At 60.5% G+C, this 19,747-nt stretch overlaps 1 protein-coding gene across 1 annotated transcript in view; it reads left to right on the top strand.

The window, feature by feature from the left end:
* The window catches only part of VAC14 (VAC14 component of PIKFYVE complex), a 101,728-nt gene that overhangs the window by 79,200 nt on the left and 2,781 nt on the right, over positions 1–19,747 (top strand). Inside the window, exons 16-19 of the mRNA XM_007462963.1 lie at positions 12,059–12,233; positions 13,582–13,700; positions 14,904–14,983; positions 16,955–17,105. Of these exons, the coding sequence (XP_007463025.1) occupies positions 12,059–12,233; positions 13,582–13,700; positions 14,904–14,983; positions 16,955–17,105 (525 nt within the window). The remainder of the gene's footprint in view (positions 1–12,058; positions 12,234–13,581; positions 13,701–14,903; positions 14,984–16,954; positions 17,106–19,747) is intronic.

The raw sequence follows: 19,747 nt of genomic DNA, 5'->3' as shown, positions 1-19,747 counted from the left end.
CCACCACACAGCCCAAGGTCACACTCCCCCCAGGATGGGGTGCTGGGCCTGGTGTGACGGAGCAGCAGCTGCCCGGTGATATCTGTCCCCAGCTCAGCTCCCGAGATGAGTATCTGTAATTACAGCTCTTGGAAGGTCACAGCTCTCGATTCATTTTTGTGCTGTTTGGAAAAAAGTTCAAACGTCCCTATACATGTTTAGTCTTCCCGAGCCAGCTAGGGGTTTTCTGGGAGAGAAAAGACAGCCATCAGAGATGTGCCCACAGGCCAAGCATAATGGCTGTGGAGAGTGGGGGGCCTGGGCTGGGGGAGAAGAGGCGGATAGACCTGGACAGGCGTGAGCGCCCTCGGGGCTGGGGAGGGCGGAGGGTGGCACGGAGCCGCAGCGCTGGCTCACCCATAGCTGAGCCGCCTCTCGAGGGCCACGAGCGGCCTCGGTGGCAGCCACCTCCCTGAGATGTCATCATCTGAGTCCTGCAGCGATGGTCCCCGCCTGCCGTCTGCCCAGTTCGTCCCTGTTCCTCAGCCTTGACTTGACTCTGACCTTCCCCTCAGAAAGGGCATCTATAAAGGCAGCCCCCAGACCCTCTGTATGTAAAAGCGGAAGAAGGTGGTTGCATGAGACAAAAGCGATTAAAGTAGCAGCCCAGAAGGGAGGCCTCCCCGTGCGAAGCTGTGATCTCTCAGATCTCACCCTGCCTGGCTGTATCGCACCCGTCATCCCCAGGCCCTCTGTGCGAGGCGGCTTTCTGGCTCTGATGGAAGATGGGGGCTTCATCTCCATTGATGAGACTTTGCTGTTCTGCTGGGATTCTATTTCAGGAGAAGCCTCCCCTGTAGCAGGCACTCGTGTCTCAGAGTGGAGCCAGGCCTTTTCTCCGGAAAGGAGTATTATGCTAATCACTCCTTGCAAACAGGCAGACTTTGTAGGAGGTTTGCCTGGTTTTAGATGAAACCTACGCCTTTGAAGCAAAGAGCCACCGTAGCTAAAAATACCATTTCCCGGCTGTTGATCCTCTCATTTGTAAGATGCTTGTTTCCATTGTCAGATCTCCCCTGCTCTGTCTCTGAGATCTCCATGAGGGAGTCCAAGATGATCCCCAGATGTGTAGGTTTCTAAATGATTTCTGTGTTGTTTAAAAAGAAATTTTAATCCATGTAAGATAAAAATTGAAATAATGCAGAAGAACGTACTGCAAAATGTAGCAGACCTTCCCCACCCCTTCCTCCCCCAGATGTAGCCTCTACTTTCAGTTTCATGTATCTTCTTCCAAAACTTGTCTTTGCATTTATAAACGTATAAGTTTGTTTGGTCGTGGTTAAGGTTGAGGTTTTCCGCAGAGGATTCCAGACTCAGAATTGTTCTGCGGCTTGCTCTGTTTTCACTCACTCACACGTCACCCGTCATTCGGAAGGCGAATCTCCGTCAGGATCCCAAGCTCATTGGGACACTGCCCTCTAACCTCTAGGACAAAGCAGAACGGCTCAGGGTCACTGTCCCTTTTCAAGGCCTCCACATCAGCGTTAAACTCCATCGCCCGTTTTCTGTGTGCAGCATCCAGACTCCACTCGATGGGCCGTGGGTGGTGTGGTGATGGGGTGCTGGTGTTTCCCCAGCAGGCCCCTTGCCTGGCACAGCTCTGCTGGGGGTCAGAGGGCGGCCTGTTCTGTAACCAAGACCTGGGACTCCTCAGGCACCTGCAGGACACTGTCACATCTGGAGCCCTTTTTCATTCTCGTGCGTTTAATCCGATAAAGATTTCCCGGGCTGGAAAGGGACATTCGGATGAAAAGCCTATTTCATGCGTCTTAAATTTCCCTGAAAATGACTGATCACAAAAGGAGTTTTTTCAGCCTCCTGACAGGATGGAGGAGGGTACCAGTAAGAGAAACCCCCCTTCCGTTTGGCCACGAAGAACTAACGGAGTCCCCTCCACGCTCTCTTTGTCCATCCCTTCTGCTGTTGACCCTTCCATCCTCCCAGCCCTTTCACTCTGATCTCTTCACATTGTCCAAGAGACTCAGCAGTGAGGCTGCTGTGATATTTGCTCTTTGTTACCAGCAGTAGGTATTAGTGTTTCACTTCCCGTTCTGTTTTCTGACGTTTATCTCAGTGCCCTTTAAGTGGGCACTTGTAAAGAGCTACAGAAAACAATGTCAGCTCATAAAATTCCATAAAACTCCCAGACTAAAGATTTGAAGGCCAGAAAGGCACTAATCAGTCTAGCTCCTTAATCGGAGACTGTTATCTCCTGTGGAAGCCAAATGTAGCCAGGAAGGCGGGAGAGGCACATGCCAGAGGGGGCTAGAGCTGAGCTTCCTCCCCCAGGGCCTCTGAGGCTGGGAGAGGAGACGCCGCTCCGAGGAGATGGTGGTGGTGCAGTCCTGGGCAGGCGGAAGTCTGGCCGGAGAATTCATCTGTTCCGCCCTTTGAACAGCTCGAGTCCGGGCTGTGCACAAAGGGCTTAGGACCCTAAGGTGGAGACGAGGCAGCAATGCAGGGAAAACCAGGACCCCGGCTCTGGGGAGGTGAGGGTGTGGTTGGGAGAAGGAAAGCAACAGGCCCTTCACCAGAGCTCTGAGGCAGAGCCCAGGCTCTGCAGCCCTTTGCGGCTGCTGGTGAAACCTCCCCATTTCCACACGGAGAGTGGCATCGCCAGGCTTGCAGGAGTGGCAGTTTGGGGACAGTGGTTCTCGGTCCTGACTGTGAAGCCTGTTAGGAATACAAATCGCCCCCTTCCTGGAGTATCCCAAACGGTCTTCGGGCAACTCCAGTGTAAGCCAGGTTCAGGGGTCTCTCAGTAAGGGGCTCTTTCTGGCGTGGAGGGCTCTCCTGGTTCTGGAGGGTCATTGTGAGACCTTCTGGGTGGGCAAGTACACTGGTGGAGCAAGAGATGGGCACTGAGACTGCCACCAGAGCAAAATGGCAGCCCCTAGTGGGAACTCTTCAAGGCACAGTAAATCCCTTGGAGGAGTGACCACCGCAATGTGAGACAGAAGTGGATCTCTGTGATCACCCGGCAGGACCCACACCACAAGGACAGCCCATTTGCGTGAAGAATTTGAGGAGGGGGACATTCTGGCTTTGGTGCAGTGACCATGTGACCACTGGGCTTCTGGGCCCAAGTCGCGTGCATGGCTTTAAGGGTAGAGGGGCAGAGTTATGGGAGCTCAGGCCTCGGCGTCTGGGCTGAACGCTGACTAAGGTGGAAGGGAGGAGGTGCTCACCGTCTGTAAGCGTTTGTGATCGTATAAGCAGCAGCAGGGAGTGATCCCTTGGCCTGGAACGAAGGACTAGTTTGGGAATAATGGGATGAAGTAAAGGAAAATGTGAACAGAGCAGCTCGGTAACAGGAAGACTGTTGGGGCAATCCCCAGAGCCCTTCCCAGGGATGATGGGGCAGCCCCAGCCGGGCTCCCCGGGCTCCTGGCACTTCTGTTACTTGCCTGCCTCATTTCTCAGAAGGTCACCCCCTTAGTTTGAAGGGGGACATGTCAGAGATTCAGGGGTGCCTTTCCCTTACCTGTCCCAAGACAGACCCTCTACCTCAAGGGACCCTGATTATGGTCACATGTCATGGGGTGAAGAGGTGTCTGTGCCCCGGGCATTCGTCACAGGGAGTTGGAGCCCTCAAGTGGAAAGAGGGGCTGGCCCGGGAGGGGAGAGATCTGTCCTTCTGCAGGTGACACACCGCATGGGACTGTCTGGCAGTATGAAACTTGAACTCTGGGTCAGGGACTTGACTCCACCACTGCCCTGGCTGTGTGGCTTGGACCAGCCTTTGGCTTCAGTTTCTTCCTCTGTCCCATGAGCGCTTGATCTCTGAGGGCCTCCGTGAGCCTGGCTGGAAGCTGGCAGGGGCGTAGGTGGCAGGCAGGTCTGGGGCCAGGAAACAGTTTACCAGGCTGGCTGTGCGTTGGCGTCGAGGCAGCTCGAAGCCTTTTCCCAGGCTGGGCCACCTTGGTGGGAGCCTGAGTGTATCCTGGGGAGGAAATCCCTCCTGGAAGGCCAGGAGCTCAGAAGACTTCAAAGGGGAGAAAAGTTCCATCCGGTTCTCTAAGGGTCCACCCAGGGCACTCCCAGGCGTGCGGGGCTCAGGATGCTGTTTCGCTGGCCATCTCAGCCTGGATTCGGAGCACAGGGAGTCATTGTACTAAAACCCCCGCCTCGCCCTGGAGCTCAGGCAGCAGCAGGCCTGGGAACCGGCTGATGGAGTCATCCCCATGGGTGACTCGCCCCCCGCAGGCTCCCAGACTCTGCCTCCTGTCTCACCCCTTGGAGACAGGCCACCACCGCAGCAGAGCAGCCCAAGTATAGGCGCAGATCACCACTGTCCCGACCAGGTGTGGCCAAGTGTGGTCAGTGCCTTCCACCCCCAGAGGTAGCCCCAGGGTGAGGGTGGGGTAGAAGGAGCTGGATTGCAGATAAACTGCCCCAGAGCCACAGGAAGGTCCTGGAGAAACTTGGGCTCTGGTCCATCAGAAGGCCTAGTGATACCTGTAGCCAAGGTGCCCTCCTTCTCCCCAAAAAACCATCCGTCTTCCAGAAAAAGCACTTCCAAGCCCCTGTGCAAGCTGGGCCCTGGATACCGCGAGCTGGGTGTATGGCGAGGCAGCAGCTAAGAGCTCGGGTGCCCAGGTGGGCGGACCAGATGGGGACCTTGGCAAGGCTCTGGGCTTTGCCCTCATCCTCTGTAAAAGAGAACGGCTAAAATGACGCCTGTCCCGTGTTAAAGGGATTTAAGGTACAGGACGTGCCTAATGTGGAGAAAACGCTCACAGATGTCAGTTATGTGGGCTAACGCTGAGGAAATGGTGATTCAGCTTGAAGGGAATCCCTGTGACCGGAGAGGCAAGAGCCCAGCCTCTCTCAAGGGCTTGTTGGAGTTGATGTCATGGAGACAACAGGATTTCCTTTGGTGGCCCACCCCTTTGTTTTCATTTGCCCTGAGGGCTCGAAAGATGAAATACTTTGAAGCCATGGGCGTCCTACCCAGGGTTTGAGGCTCGGAGGCCTGGAGAGGTGACCCCCAGGGGTCTTCCAGAGCCTGCAGCATGGGTCCCACCCCTGCCATCTGACCTGGCTCCAGCCATGCTCAGGGCAAGCTCCATGTGGGACAGGCCCGGAGGGGGCCGGAGAGGCACCTGTGAGTGGACAGTGGGGCCAGGCTTGACCAGGTTGCTAAGGACACATGGGAAATGAGGCCCAGTGGGTCAGCCAGGCATGCGCAGAAGCTGGCTCCTGTCCTGGGGAGTGGGCAGGAAGGGCCACCGGACCACCCTGGGCAGTGGAGGGAGCCTTGGTCCCTAGAGCAAACCCCAAGCCTGGAGAGAGGGGCTGTCTCGCACAGTGGGGCTAAGGCCCCAGCTGCCTCTACAAGACCATGTGGTTTTCCAGGCTGCTCCTGCCCAAAGGAGGCCTCCCCTGAAGGTCTCCGGATGAGCCCAGCTCAGGTGTCTGCGGTCCCTCAGAGTGTGGCCGTGCCGCTCTTGAACAATCAGACGGAGAGCCAAGTGGACAAAAAACCCTTTGCTTCCTCTTCTGCCTCTTCCCCATCATGCTGCGGCCCTCGCTCCATCCCCTTTGCACCAGTTCCCAGCAAGACCCAGAAAAACAAGTCCTTATGCCCCCTCCTCCCACCCCCACCCCCCGAAAAAAAAAAAAAAAAACTTATAAGTGTATCAGACACATCGACTGCATTAAACACGATGAATTTTTTAGGCATGAGTTAGCAGGGTTACCATGGCTGCCTCTGCCCTGAGGGGCACACTGCCGAGGATTGATTGAAATAAATAAAACAGATTTACAATTTTCATACTTGGGAAGCAGAGAGCTGGAAAGGAAGAGAAGCAAGGGAGCTGTGGGGGGAGGATACAGTGAAACTCTGGAGCTCTCTGAACTTCCGGAGGGGAGGCCACCCCCTCCTCCCCATTCTCATGTTATAGGACACTGAAAGCTGCTCTCTCTTTACATTTCTAAAGGATCCCAGCTGTTGGGCAGGGACAAGGCAGGGAGGGCCCTTTCCGGTGGGAATGGCTCTGGGCCCCTGTGTTCTCTGTACTTGACATTAGGCTGCACTTCAGAGTTATGGCTGTGAGGCTCCAGGTATCTCCCAGGAAAGCCTGTGTCCCATTGGCCTTGGACCACTGAGGGGACGTGGACACCAGCTAGCGGCCAAAGGAGAGAGGAAGTGAGGGCCTGGCCCTCCATGCACAGTGTTGGCCTGGTCAGGACACGCGTGGCTGGGGATGGAGACGAAGGAAGGAGACTCAGGCTAGAGGGAGAAGGTGGGCCCTCTGGGGAAATGATCAGGCCCTGCTGTCCGGGATGCCTAGACGAGAGGCGCCTGAAGCGTGGCATGCACCTTTTCTCAACTGCCGTGCATGCGGCCCAGGCAGGGGGAGGGCAGGGCTCAGAGCCACTGGGCAGGTCTTGGCTTCCACACTGAGACTTGGCCTTGCCCAACCTGGTCCAGGTCCCTAGAAAGGAAGCGGCGTGTGGTCCCTTTCCCACGCCAGGACAGAGCAGAGGACAGCACCAGGCTCCCTGGGGGCCCTGTGGGGCTGGCCTCTGCCCATGCCTTCACCCGTGAGGCAGCCTCCTCCCGCCCAGCCTGCACCACATGGCCTCGGGGCACGACCGGCCCTCTCCAAGCCTCCTGCAAGGCAGCTGATGTCTTCCTCCCACCCGCTCTGGCCCACATGTCACCTGAAGCAGGGGCCGGGGGTGGGTACCAGGCTGGGGACAGGAGAGCACCTCCCACCATGGCCACCACCGAGGCCAGTGGCCTTTCGGGGACAGTCTGGTGGATGCTTGGCCAGTGTTTGTGGTTGAAGGGACAGTGACACGAAGCTCACACCAGCCCAGCAAGTGTGGTGTGACCACTTCCAGGCAGGCACTGCCCCAGAGTGCCTTCCTTGGCCCCAGCAAGTGTCTTGGCCTTTTGAGGCCGTCCCAAAGAAGGCCTCTCTGTGCATTAGGGAAAGTGGCGGTCCCCCTCTTGCATCCCGGGGGCTTCAGAGCTGACCAAAGGCAGATTGCTCCTCTGAGAGCTCCTGGTATGTGACAGAGGGACCAAAGAGAGCTGTTCCCTCCCCAGCATGAACCCATACCCAGAACATGGGAACAGCTGTCCAGGCAGCAGCGGGTGGCTGGAGAGGGAGGCAGAGCCCCGTCCGCGGGGCCTCACGGCCACACACCACGGGCCACCTTGGGGCCCACACATGTGGACCCCGGCCCTAAGGTGGGCCTCCAGGTTGTGCCCCCCGAGACCCCATCCAAGTTCGCTCCCACCCCACCTCTGCCTTGTCCCCAAGTATTTTCCAAGCCATTGTCTCGTGATGAATAGCACTTTAATGTGGGTATTAAAAAATATGGGTAAATGTTTAATGCTTGCAAGCTGTGTTTCATTATTGATGCTCTGCTTGAGAGCCCAGCAGGCAGCTCAGGCCGGGCGGGGGCTCAACAGAGAAGTGATGACGCAGCAGCCCTGTGAGGCAGCCATCTGCCAGGCCCCCCCCACCCCCGGGCGGGGACAGCCCCCGTGCCCGCTCACGACAGGCACCTAGGAGGCAAAGTGGGGAAAGGAACTTGGCCTCTGGGTCTGGATCCACCCTTCCTCGTCCCCTGGGCAGCTGTGTGACTGGGCCTCTCTGCCTGGGGGTACAGGCTTGTATGAGGACTCAGGATGCCGCGGGAGGAGCCTGGGGCCGGGCGCAGGGAGACTGAGGCCGCCTGTGTGGATCGTGCCACAAACTCGGGGCTGAGTGAAAAGTGGGCCCCTTTCCTTCCTCCCTCACCTTCCTCATGCAGGAGGAAGAATCCTGCTCAGGTGTCCAGAGCTCACAAGGTACAGCCCAGCCCACCGACCCAGACTCGCCTTCCCCTAAAATGCCCAGACGGTGCCCTGAGCCCGGTGAGCACATGCAGACGTGAGCCACTGACCTTTCCATCACCCCCGAACTGCCCCAAGCGGACTCATATAACACCCTCTGCACGGTGCCCGGCGTGTGCTTAGGGCTCCCCGGGAGCTAATACTTTATTATTCCTGCCTCCTGGAAGCTTCATGACCCAGCAGTCTGGAGGCGTCTTCCTTTTCTGCAGTCTACAGTGACCTTGGGATGAGACATCAAAGACCGGGTGAGGTGACAGGTGACCCCCACCGCCACTCCCCCCCACTTCCTGCCCCTGCCAGTCTGCAGGGCTGGAGCCCCCTTCGATGGAGCCCTGTGAGCCGCTGCCGCAGGCCTCCAGGCTCTGTCCAGCGGCCTCCTGGGGTGGGAGAGACAACCCCCCTGCAGCAGGTGTAGCTGCGGACATCCAGAGCACAGCGGGCGGGGCATGAAGGCTAGATGCCAATTGTGCCGCCGCTGCCGCTCCTCCATGGTCCCTCTCCCCGGCTCCTCCCCTCCTTTTCCCTCCCCTCCCGTGGTAGTTTAATTAGCGGTGCTCAGGGGGAGACCCCTTGGTGTGATGTGTTGTGGCTGACCCTTCAGGCTGTCCTGGCGGCTTGGGCGTCTCCTGAGGTCTCCCTGGACCGGGCAGCCAGGTCCTGGGCGATAGGCTGAAAATGTACCGTCAGGGCAGCTGCTCTTTGCAGACCAGGCTGGCACAGCATGCCGGGGCACGCCCAGGAGCAGCTAAGGGATGTGCTGGAATGGGGCAGAGGAACGTCTCCGGGGCTGTTCACGAAACCTTGGGTGGAGGTCAGCGCAGCTCCTCCATGCGGCAATGTGCAAAAGTGATTCTTGGTATGAGGGACGTGAGGGTCACAGGCAAGGCCCTGCCCTTTGTAGCTCATGTTCTGGTGGGAGAGACAGCAGGGGACCCAGTGAACAATTCCATCAACCAGATGACTCAGGTGATGAGAAATGCTTAGAAAGAAACAGGACTTCCCTTAGAAAGGGCTGGTGGCAGAGGGGTGCGCATGGGACAGAGGCTTCCCCTGAGGCTGGTGTTGGAGCTGAGATCTCCATGGCTGGAGGGAGCCAGATGTGCGCTGGTCCCTGGGAGGAGCTGCCCAGGCCAGGGCAGAGGTCAGGAACAGAAGAAACACAGGAGAGGCCTGCACATCGTGGGTAAAGGAGGACTCATAAGAGCTGAGGTTGTGAGGAGCTGACCAGAAAGTCTGAGGGCCTGGGGGCTGTGGTCAGGAGCTGGGTTTATTTAGATCCAGCAGGAAGCCGCTGAGGAGGGCCATGCTCTGATTAGGACTTTTTAAGAGGCGCCCCAGTTGGTGCATGGAGGGTGAATGGTGGGTGAGAGGAGACACAGGGAGACCAGTTAGAAGCTGGCTTGGAACTGACCAGGCAAGAGAGGGCTGACCCTTGGCCCAGGGCTGAGACGGGCCAGGAGCCAGGTGTGCCCTGAAGGTAGAGCCCCCGGGCTTGTTGGTACACTGGACAGAGGGGCCCAGAGGATCAGGGAGGACTCCTTGGCTTGAGCTGGAGCAGCTGGGTAGGCAGTGATGCCACTTCCTGAGGCCGCAGGGCACCAATGCCCCCCCGAAGGCTGGGGGACCAGAGTCTAGGGGGAAACCAAGAGGTGTGCTTTGGCCCCGCCGAGTCTGAAGTGCCCGCTGGGCAGCCATGCGGGGCATCCACCAGGCAGGTGGTGTCCATCCAGAGCTCAGTGGGGGCTCAAGAGGCACGTGTGGGAGCCGCTGGCCTAGAGATGGCTCTGAAGATTTCTGTGGGACCGGGCATGGCCACCAAGAGGTGCAGACGAGGGAGAGAGCAAGGAAGGAGAGCGCCGTGGGGGCAAGAGTGCTTCCGGAACACTCTGCACCCCTGAGCTTCCACAGCTCCCCAGCGTTTCCGGGTTCTTAGGGGCACCAGGGGGCCTTGGCGCCCGCCTCTGCTCATCGCCACCCCCTTGCCTATCCCTCCGCACCCTCCTCAGCCGTCCTCACGTGAGAGCACCACCCCCGCCCTTCAGCTGCTGCAGGTCCCCTCAGGCCTGTGGTCCCTGGAGAGCGCTGCCTGGCAGCAGCCTCAGCTGTTGGCCCCTGTCATGGAGACGGCAGCAGCTGCAGGCGACGGGCATTTGTGACCGTTTGTCAGAATGCTCCCCTTCCTCCCCGGCCTGCCCTCCTGAAACATTTCTATCCCACAGCCCTGGAGATGGGGTCGTCTCAGGGTGGGAGGACCACGAGGGGACAGGAAGTGCTGCCTAGGCTCTGCTGAAGGGCCAGGCGTCCTCCTGGGAGCTGGCCCTCGTCCCCCACCCATGGTACCAACAAGGTACCCAACCAGGGGTCCCATTTGCCACATACTGTGCGCCCACACGAGTTGCCACTAGTCTTGATGTCTGCCCTCCGAGTAGCCCCCATGGTGCAGGTAGATGTCACCCCCATTCGGAGGTGGAGAAATTGTCACACAGACACACTGGGTCACACAGCTGAGCAGGGGCACCGGGCTCCAGGGCCCGGGCCCCTCCTCCACCCACACCTGTCACACAGACACACTGGGTCACACAGCTGAGCAGGGGCACCGGGCTCCAGGGCCCGGGCCCCTCCTCCACCCCCCCCAGGTGGGCAGGGGGGCTCCCCCTACGCTCCCGCAACGATGGCAGGGCTTTCCCCACACCACCCGCCGGCCCCATCCCCCCAACAGCTTTGTTTCCATTTCTCTGGTGGTTTCTTGCCCACGCCTGCCGGTTCCAGCTGGGCCTAGGCTGGAGACGGCCTGCCTGCTGTTTGCGCCTCGTGGTTTGGCCTCTCTGTTACCAAATGCTCTGGGATTTTTTGGAGCCGGGTGTGGGGAAGAAAGTTCTCCAGTCTGGCCCCAAGGCGTAGCTGGCGTTTGGCAGGGAACAGGAAGCCAGACCCTGATAACGCCGAGTTTAGTGTGAGTTCAGTGACCTGGGGTGGACATATTTCAGGCTCGTTGGCTCCAAATGGGGCTTATTTTGTCCAGCACCTGAGACCTTGAGGCCTCAGACCCATTGTCCCCACAAGCCTGAGGCCTGGTCTGTCGATGCTTCCCTGGGGCAGAGACCAGGAGGAGGTGGGGAAGGGGTGCCATGCTGACACCGGTCCCCAACAGGCAGGGCTCGGGGGCCACACCCCACCCTCCTTACCAACCACTTGCCAGCTCCTTGGTTTGCTCTTCTTAGTTTCAGGAGCCTTGGGATCCTTAAACTCCCAGCAGGAAGGCCTGCTCATCCCCTCAAGGCCAGGCCTCTGTGGGCAAGCGGCAAACTAGGGAGGTCAACAGGCTTCCCTGAGGCGTGTCCTTGATACCTGCCTGTCACTGTGGACGTCACCTTGGCCCAGGGACCCTGGGAAAACTGCTTTCCTCCTCCATTCTCTGGGTTCCCTGTCTTCCCTTTTATAAAATGGAGACTCCTTTTCACAAAGCCCAAGACTTATCCCCCCCAAGACTCTTATTAGAGGAGAGATAGTGGGAAGAAGTGGCCCTAAGTAATCCCGTGACCTTGGCCAAGTCACTTGGCCTCCCCACCAGAGTTTCATTATCGGAACAGCGAAGGTAAAACTCGGGGTTGCCTTAGGGTTTGTTCATCCCACGAGCACCAACTGAGCCCCTGCTACGTGCAGGCACCACTCCAGGCATGGGTGGCACCATGAACAGCCCAAACTAGCTCCTGACCCAGGGGCTCTCACGGGGGAGGGTGGGGGGACACCATCCACGGATGACCAGAATGCATATGTCACGTGAAGATAATCTCTAGCCAGAAAAGGAAAGCCAGGAAGGGACACAGAGCGCCTTGGCACATGGGGAGGCGTTGCTATACTATGTGGGAGATCAGAAAGGCACCTCAGGGCTCCTGGGGCCACACTGGCAGCCAGAGGCCCTGCTGCTTCTCTTGGGACCCCACTTTCTGGCCTGGGGTGGGCGGGGGGATAGATGGAGGCCGTGGGGCTCTGGAGTTGCCGAGAGGCATGGAGCCAGGTCCTCTGTGAGCAGCCCCCTCGGCCCCCCGCAGGCCCCAGAGCCAGGGTCCCACACCAGGCCCAGGAAAGAGCAGGTTTCCTCAGGAGAGGGCTTGGAGCTGCGGCCCAGGGGCCTCCAGAGCCTCCACTCGGCCCGTTTTCCAGGCAGGTCTGCCTACTGCTGCATGCGGAGAACATCTTCCACTCGATGGCGGACATCCTGCTCCGGGAGGAGGACCTCAAGTTCGCCTCGACCATGGTCCACACCCTCAACACCATCCTGCTGACCTCCACTGAGCTCTTCCAGCTGCGAAACCAGCTGAAGGACCTGAAGACCCCGGTACTCCTCGCCCGCGGGCTCCAGCCTCGTGTCATCTATGTGCCCATGGGCGCGGCCATGCCAGCCCACCCCTCGTTACCCGGAGGTTGGCGGGGAGGAGACGAGAATGTGACCTGAGGTCTCCCTGGTCCTCCGTCAAATAGGGGTCCCCCTGGGTTGGCTGCGTGTAAGTGCCAGCCACGGGAGGGAGTCACAGCGGGTTTCCTTGGAGCTACCCGCTCTGGAGGTCTCTGCCCACAGAAGACTCCAGACCCCGCTCCAGGTCCACGTGCCCTTCCTGACACCCCGCCCCCCACCAGCACTGCCCCCTCGCACACAAGGTAGGTTGGGTTCCGAGCCCGCCTTGCAGGACCCATCAGGGTCAGACCTGCCGGGCCGTGTCACCCAGTCAGGGTCAGGCCTCTGGATTGCAACCCTGCTGGGGATCCGGGGTCGTTGCTCTCCTCACCCTCCTTGGCCAGGACCGCGCTCTCCCACAGAGGGACGCGTCTGTCTTACAGGATGCCCTGTGTAAGCCAGGGTGTGTCACAGTGCTGCCTGGCCCAGGCTTTCGGTGAGGACCCACCAGGGCTGGTCAGAGAGAGCAGGGAGGCGCTCACCATTCTACCGAACTGCTCTGGGGGGCACGGGTCAAAGGCCTCGCTCGGCCCAAAGGAGGGGGGCTGAGCTGCACAGGGCCCCCGGGGGTAGCCGCCATCCCGGACGTGCCGGCAGCTCCAGCACGTTTCATCTGGGCTGTGGTCACCACCTCCCCAGCTCAGACCCTGCCTCGGCCCTCTCTCAGGGAGTCTCCAAGACATCCAAGCCTGAGCCTGAGGGCATCTGGGGCCGAGCCACTGGGAATGACCCAGGCCGCACCCCTGCCTTCTTCCTGTGGTTCCTTCCAGACATTCGCAGAGGCCTAAAGAATGTTCCTCAGGGCAGGGGCTCTGGAGTGTGGGCTCAGCTCCTGGGCTGGTTCCCGAGTGCAAGGTGGGCTGCAGAGGAGGGAAGAGATGGCATTTGAGGACGCTTCCTCCCCGCCCCCCTCCGGTCACACCCGCTCCCAGCCCCACAGGCTCCAGGACCACCGGCTGTGGAGAGGTCGATTACTGTTGTTTGCCGAGGGCAGAAATACCAGCACAAAGGACCGGCTCACTCCCGAGCAGGCCCTCACAGCCATCACCACGTGGCTCTGTGGGACGGAGAGTAATGACAGGGTCTGAGGAGGAGCTGTCAGCGTTTCCTTTGTGACAGCTCGGTCCCAGCTGGGCTCCCTGGTGCTCTGAGAGGGGCCCTGAGTCTGGGCCGCGCACCCGCGGGGAAGGAGCGGGGGCTCGATTAACTGCTCACACCTCTCCCCGCTCAGGAGAGCCAGAACCTGTTCTGCTGCCTGTACCGCTCCTGGTGCCACAACCCAGTCACCACGGTGTCCCTCTGCTTCCTCACCCAGAACTACCGGCACGCCTACGACCTCATCCAGAAGTTGTATCCTTCACTCACTGTTCTTCCAGCCCAGCCTCTGAGGGACAGGGGCGGGGGGCGGGGGGCCGGTGCTCCCTTCCCACCCACGTGGTGGCCCGATTGCCATCCTTCTGCCCTGACCCTACACTCTGCCTCCAGGCCTTGGGACATCAGGACCCGTGAGGGCACAGTGAGGGGTGGATTCCAGTAAACAGGGTCATCTAGGGCCTTGTAGAGGGGAGCTGGCCCTGGAGAAGCTTTGTGAGCTGGGGATCAGGGATGGGTGCTTACCTAGGTAAGGGTGCCCCGAGAAAGAGGCAGGGTGCCCTCTGCGTGGTGCTGGAGCAGGGTGGGGAGAGAAAGCCCGGGAGCAGGGGGGCTGCCGGGCTGCAGCAGGCCGGTAGGTGAGGAGCTCAGGACCTTTGGGGGCCACAGAGCCAGAGCCCGGCAGAGGACACGACAGGGAGAAGCAGCAGGCTGGAGAGGAGGCCTCAGGAAGACGGAGCGCCGCTCAGGGCCTGCCTCAGAGAAAGGCATCCGTGGTCGGCTTTTTGTTTGAAACACCGTAAAGCAAACCAGCTTCCTCTGTGAATGTCTGGCGTGTGACCCGGATTGGACGGACATTTAGGATGCAAAATTGGTCTCCTTCCCTGATGGGCCAGGAGTTGGGGGGTAAGGAGAGAGGGGCCCTGAGGTGCCTCCACTGAGTCAGCTGTGGCCTCGCCTGGCTTCCTCAGGGTGCCCGCTCTCCTTCAAACTGTGATTTGCTCCTCTCCGCCACTGGTGTGACCCGAGGACTGCAGGCCCCAGGCTTGCAGCAGCCCTGACCTTGGCCCTGCTGACAGGCATCCACTCAGGCAGGAACAGGGGCCTTTCCTGCCCAGCCCTACCCCATAGGCTGCAGGGCGGTGATGAGAGCCTTTCAGGGCCTGGAGGGCACAGAGGAGAGAGCTGCCGGGGCAGAGCCGGTGTGCCACGCGGGGGGACAGCTGTGCCGCTCTTCATTTAGAGGGACAGAGAGGCAGGGGGACAATAGGCTGCTGTCCTTTGTGTCCTGATCCTGATCAGGTGGAAACACGCTCTGTGCCTGGAAGCCAGGGCCCAGTGGGAGGTGTGCTCTGTGCCGCTGGGTCGAGCCCCTAGGGCCCAGCTCCCCGGCTGCCCCCGCCCCCCAGGGAGGCAGGCTGCCCTGGCCAGTGGTCCCACTTCCCTTGACCACCCACCCAGCGGGGACCTGGAGGTCACTGTGGATTTCCTCACGGAGGTAGACAAGCTGGTGCAGCTGATCGAGTGCCCCATCTTCACATGTGAGCGCCCTGCCTCTGGCCTCTGCTGGCCTGGAGGGAGGTGGGAGGGAGAGAGAGCAGCTCTTGGCTGCCACTGGGGAGGGAGCGAGAAACAGTCACCCAGGGGTGCTTCTAGAATGTCAAGAACGTAAGGATGGGGATGACAGGGCTGAGGAGGTACACGGGGCTGGGACATGCGGCATCAGAGCGTGGGTCCTGCCCGTGTGCCTTAAGGCAGGGCTCGACACAGGCCAGCGCTGAGGGCGGAACCCACCTGAAGAATAGTGTCACCTCTGCTGGGGGGAACTGGGGCAGTGCCGTGGGGGGGCAGGTGGAGCAGCCGTCCCAGAGCTGTCCCCGGCCACCCCTCCGAGCACGCTGCCCTCTGCCGTGGCCCTTGGAAGCTGGGGGCACCCTGGGCCCACCCGCAGGTTGCTCCCTTGTGCCCAGGAGCCACGCCCTCGTCCCTCTGCAGAGCAGAGCTGGCGTTTGCCAGGAGCTGCCTGATTGTAACACCCGGGCTGAATGTGCAAAGTGGCAGCTGGCTGGGGTGAGTGCAGCTCCTGGCGCCTCAGCACATACAGTGCCCGCTCCCCAAGGCAGGCAGGCAAGTCTCTGAATGACGCTCGTGTACTTACGGCCTGGTAGCGAAGCCGGGAGGCAGCCGTGCCGGTGGCCACCCTCCTGCCGGGCTGGTCACCCAGGCCTCCTGCTGTGGTGGCGCCCCGATCTGCCCAGGCCGAGCCCATCGGCCTTCACCCTGGAGCCCAAAGGCAAACCCAGGGGCCGAGGGGCCCCCTCCCATCCAAACAGAAGACAGCTTCTCCAAACAGCCAGCCATCACAGTAACAGATGCCCGGGGGACCCAAGAGCAGGAGGGAGACCCTGTTCCCAGGGCAGTGCATCGAAGCCTGTCACAAATGGCCCCCTGGCCTGACATTTCACTTCCCCAAAGGCTTCCCAGGGCAGCCTGACACACGCTAGCCTGGGGGCAGGTCCAGCTTGACCCTAGAGAAGCCACGAACACCTTCTCTCCAGGCCCAGGGCTTTGGTGGGGTGACCACAGCAGACATCCCCTGGTCCTGCCCAGCACCCATTCCAGCCCTAGATTGCCTAGACCCCCCTGGTAGCTGGCTTGGCCCCCATAGCCCAGCTTACCCAAGGCCCAGGACCAGATTCAAAACAGGTCCCCGCCTCTTCTGGAGTCGCTGGGCCTGGGCAGGGCTGCCACCTGGGGCGAGGGGAGGGGCTGCTGTGAGAGGCCCCTGCTTCCTGGCTCACCCTGGCCCCAAGGCCCCCGTCCAGCTGCTGGGGTGACATGGTCTCTCCAGAAGTTTGTGGTTTGTCCTCCACCAAGAATGCCTGAGACTGGGCCTTAGAGAAGGTAGAAACGAGTGATGCTCCTGGAAGGGCTCAGAGGAGAGCCACGTGGGCCTGTTTATCTGGGACGGATGCTGGGCAAGACCCGGGTGCGTCTCCCCGCCGTCTGGTGGGGGAGGCAGGGCTGGTATCTGACATGGATTTCCAAAAGCATCTACCAGACACTCAGGGGCTTGATGTGTGTTTGGTCGCACACCAAAGCGTTTTTCCATCCTGCCCTCCCTTAAAGCTGCCCTAATCCAGTCTTTCTCTCCAGCTCACCCTATTTATAGCTCTCTCGTGCTGGCACGTGCAGAGCAGACCCAGGAATCTGTTACGCTACAGGCCCCAAGCCCCCTCATCGCCAGGGAGGCAGTGAGTGCTGGGGGAGGGGACAGGCCTGGCAGCAGGTTGGGGGTCGCCAGGCTGAGGTGACTGTTGGGAAGATCAGACGGAAGGCAGGTGGGCAGGTCAGAAGAGGCAGGGGGATCATGGGGACGGCTAAGACGCTGCAGGAGGAGAGGCAGGCATGTCTGGCTGGGAGGAGCCCCGGCCACCAGGCTGGCCCTTTCCTGGCCAGGCTGAGGTGCCACCCAGAGCAGTGCCTGACCCCTGCCCTCTGCCCTCCCGCAGATCTGCGCCTGCAGCTGCTGGATGTGAAGAACAACCCGTACCTGATCAAGGCCCTGTACGGCCTGCTCATGCTGCTGCCCCAGAGCAGCGCCTTCCAGCTGCTCTCCCACCGGCTCCAGTGTGTGCCCAACCCCGAGCTGCTGCAGACGGGGTAAGTGCCCAGCTCGTGGGGCCGGGGCTCTGTCAGCGAGCAGGGCCAGGGCCGGCCGGGCTGGCAGGGCCTGGCGAGCGGGGAGTTTTAAAGGGGCTACCAGGGCCCGCCCTCAGCTTGGCATCACACCTCCTGTCATTGCGGACACTGTCTGCCCCTCAGCCACTTGCCCGTGGGTTTCCATATCAGAGCACCGGGTTGGGAGATTCTGGGAGCGTCTGTGCGGTGGTAGGTAGTCGGAATACCTTCTCCCAGCAGTCAGGGTGGAGTTAAATTTAAAAAACCCAGAGCGTGCTGGCGTGACCCAAACAGAGGCCTCTGGGGAGAAAGTCCAGAGGGGAGGAATTCGTGCCCCAGCTCAGCCACTTCGTCCCAGGTGGTACATGGGCAAGAGAGCTACACAGGGTCCCTCCCAGGCCTCAGACAGCCCTCCTTTCCCATCTGTAGCAGAGGCTCAACGCTTGGCCACTGAGTGACCCTGGCACCGCTAGGACCCTCCCAATCTCCTCCTGACTGGAGTGGGAGGCAAGAGTGCCCCCGTGGCTACCCTGCTTGCGACCTGTCCGCGGGAATCATGTGTCCCAGGCGCTCTGCCGTGGAGAGGCCCAGCACGGCAGCCTCTGGGGAGGAGGGCTGCAGCCCCTCGGGGGCATCCAGGCTCCCACCCTGAACCCACTGCTGGCCCGGTCCCCAGAGCCTGTTGGGTCATGTCTATATTTGGTAACCCTTGGAGGCTTTGCCTCATCCACAGGCATTTGGCATCAGAGATGGAAAATTTCACTTGTCGGGTCGCCATGGAAACAAGCAGAGCCACTGAGAAGATTTACGCTGAATGGAGCGCACCCAGCTTGCATCAGATGCCCTGTGTGTCTAGAATTCCCTCCCAAGCTGTTAGACCCCCTTGGCAGGCCTGGCGCCTCACCCCCCGCCAAAGATCTCGGGCCTTTGCCCTTGCCATGGATGCAGGCAGCCTTGAGATGGGCGTGCCCGGCATTCTGGGCTCCTGATCCGAGCCCCTGTGCCCTCCGTCTCCCAGGGTCTAGGCCACCACCACCCCTCCCACCTGACCTGGTCTCTCCAGGGGCTGGGCGTGGGGCCCCTAATGTGCTGTCGGCCTCAGGCCGCTGGAGGGGCTGGGAGCCCCCAGCAAGTGTGGCCCCCAGGACAAGGCCCAGCTCCTGCCCACCCTGCCCCTTTCCCCAGACAGCAGCGCTCAGGGGTGGAGGGCTGGTCCCCGTCCCAGCTGCTCCTGGTGCCACCGGGTAATCCTCAGGGGAAGGCATTCAGCGCACTGAGTGTCCCAGGGAAGCGGGAGCAGCCGCAGAGTTAGGTGTGCATTTTATTCCCTTGGCCAGAGCACCTCTATCTCCTGGGAGTCGGAGAGGCCCTGACGCCACGCCGCGCTTTGCTGCCTTGGCCTCTGCTGGCCTTTCCAGTGCCCAACGGGGGTTAGGGTCACCCTGGCAGCCACTTAGGAGGGAAGGTACAGCTGAAAGTGAGAAGGAGGCAGGAACGGCTGCTTCCCAGTGACCTCTGGGCCAGGCCACAGCCCCTGTGCTGCCGAGGGCCAGTCCCTTCTCAGAGCTCTGCCTGCTACATCTCCTCATATAGGAACATCCTATGGAAAAGGAAGGCAGGCTCAGAGTAGTCGGACTCCTCCCTGCGTTCCCTAAGCCAGAATAGAGCAAGTCTGCAGAGGAAAGCTGGGGAAAATGAGGCTTTCCCCCAGATCTCCCATGGTCAGAGTCAGGAAGTCTTGAGCCAAAGGGCTGAGGCGTCTGGGTCAGTGGATGGTTCGCAGGCCTGGACTAGGATCCGGTCCGAGCTCTGCTGCAGATTTGCTCTGTGACCTCAGGCAAGCCCCATGCCTTCTCCGGGCCCTTGGTTTCTTCATCAGTAAGTGAGCATTTGGACTGAATGTATCCTTGAGGTTCCGCTCAGTCTTCAAGGCTTTGGGTTCCCAGCCTTTCTTTGCAAGGACCTAGGAAGAGCTGTCATAGGAAAAGGCAGCGGAGCCTTGGGCAAGGAAGGGGCCTCAGGAACAGCTGGGGGCAGGGTCAGGTTGCAGGGTTGGGCACAGAGGGACAGCTCCCACCCTGGAGAGGGGGCTGAGGACAGTCTCAGCCCCGGGAGAGGCAGGCAGCTGGAAGACAGCGTCAGGTTGCCCGACAGGCCCGTGTGCTGGGAACAGCTGGGGGAGTCTCTGCTCCTTGCCCATCCCCCCCCCCTTCTGTGCACTCAGGGTGCCGGCAGAGCTAGGGAATCCTGGCCCTCCACTCAGGCTTCTGGGCCACTCCCCAAGGACCGTCTCCTCACTGAGGCAAGAGGGAGCCTCTGAAGGAGAAGCTGGTGACAGGTGCGTGGGTCCGGTGGCAGGAGAGAGGGCTGGCTTTGGGTTCTGGAACCCCAGCTCTGCTGCTGGCTGGGTGTCCCCTAGCCACTCACTGCCTGAGGGTTGATATAAACACACAGAGAACATGAAGGCCTGAGCAGCGGCCATGCCCACTATGACTAGCAGGGAGAGGCCCAGCCTCAGTGCTCAGCAGAGTCCCCGTACCCATGGACATACCCCTCCCTGCTACCAAGACTTCCGGCCAGGAAGGGTCTGCCCAAATGGACGCTGAGTCATGGGGGGGGGGGGG

The sequence above is a fragment of the Lipotes vexillifer genome, unplaced genomic scaffold, assembly GCF_000442215.2.
Source record: "Lipotes vexillifer unplaced genomic scaffold, Lipotes_vexillifer_v1.1 scaffold70, whole genome shotgun sequence".
In the NCBI taxonomy this organism is placed as follows: Eukaryota; Metazoa; Chordata; class Mammalia; order Artiodactyla; family Lipotidae; genus Lipotes; species Lipotes vexillifer.
Note: the sequence above shows the minus strand (reverse complement) of the source record. Positions and strands in the feature narration are given on the sequence as shown.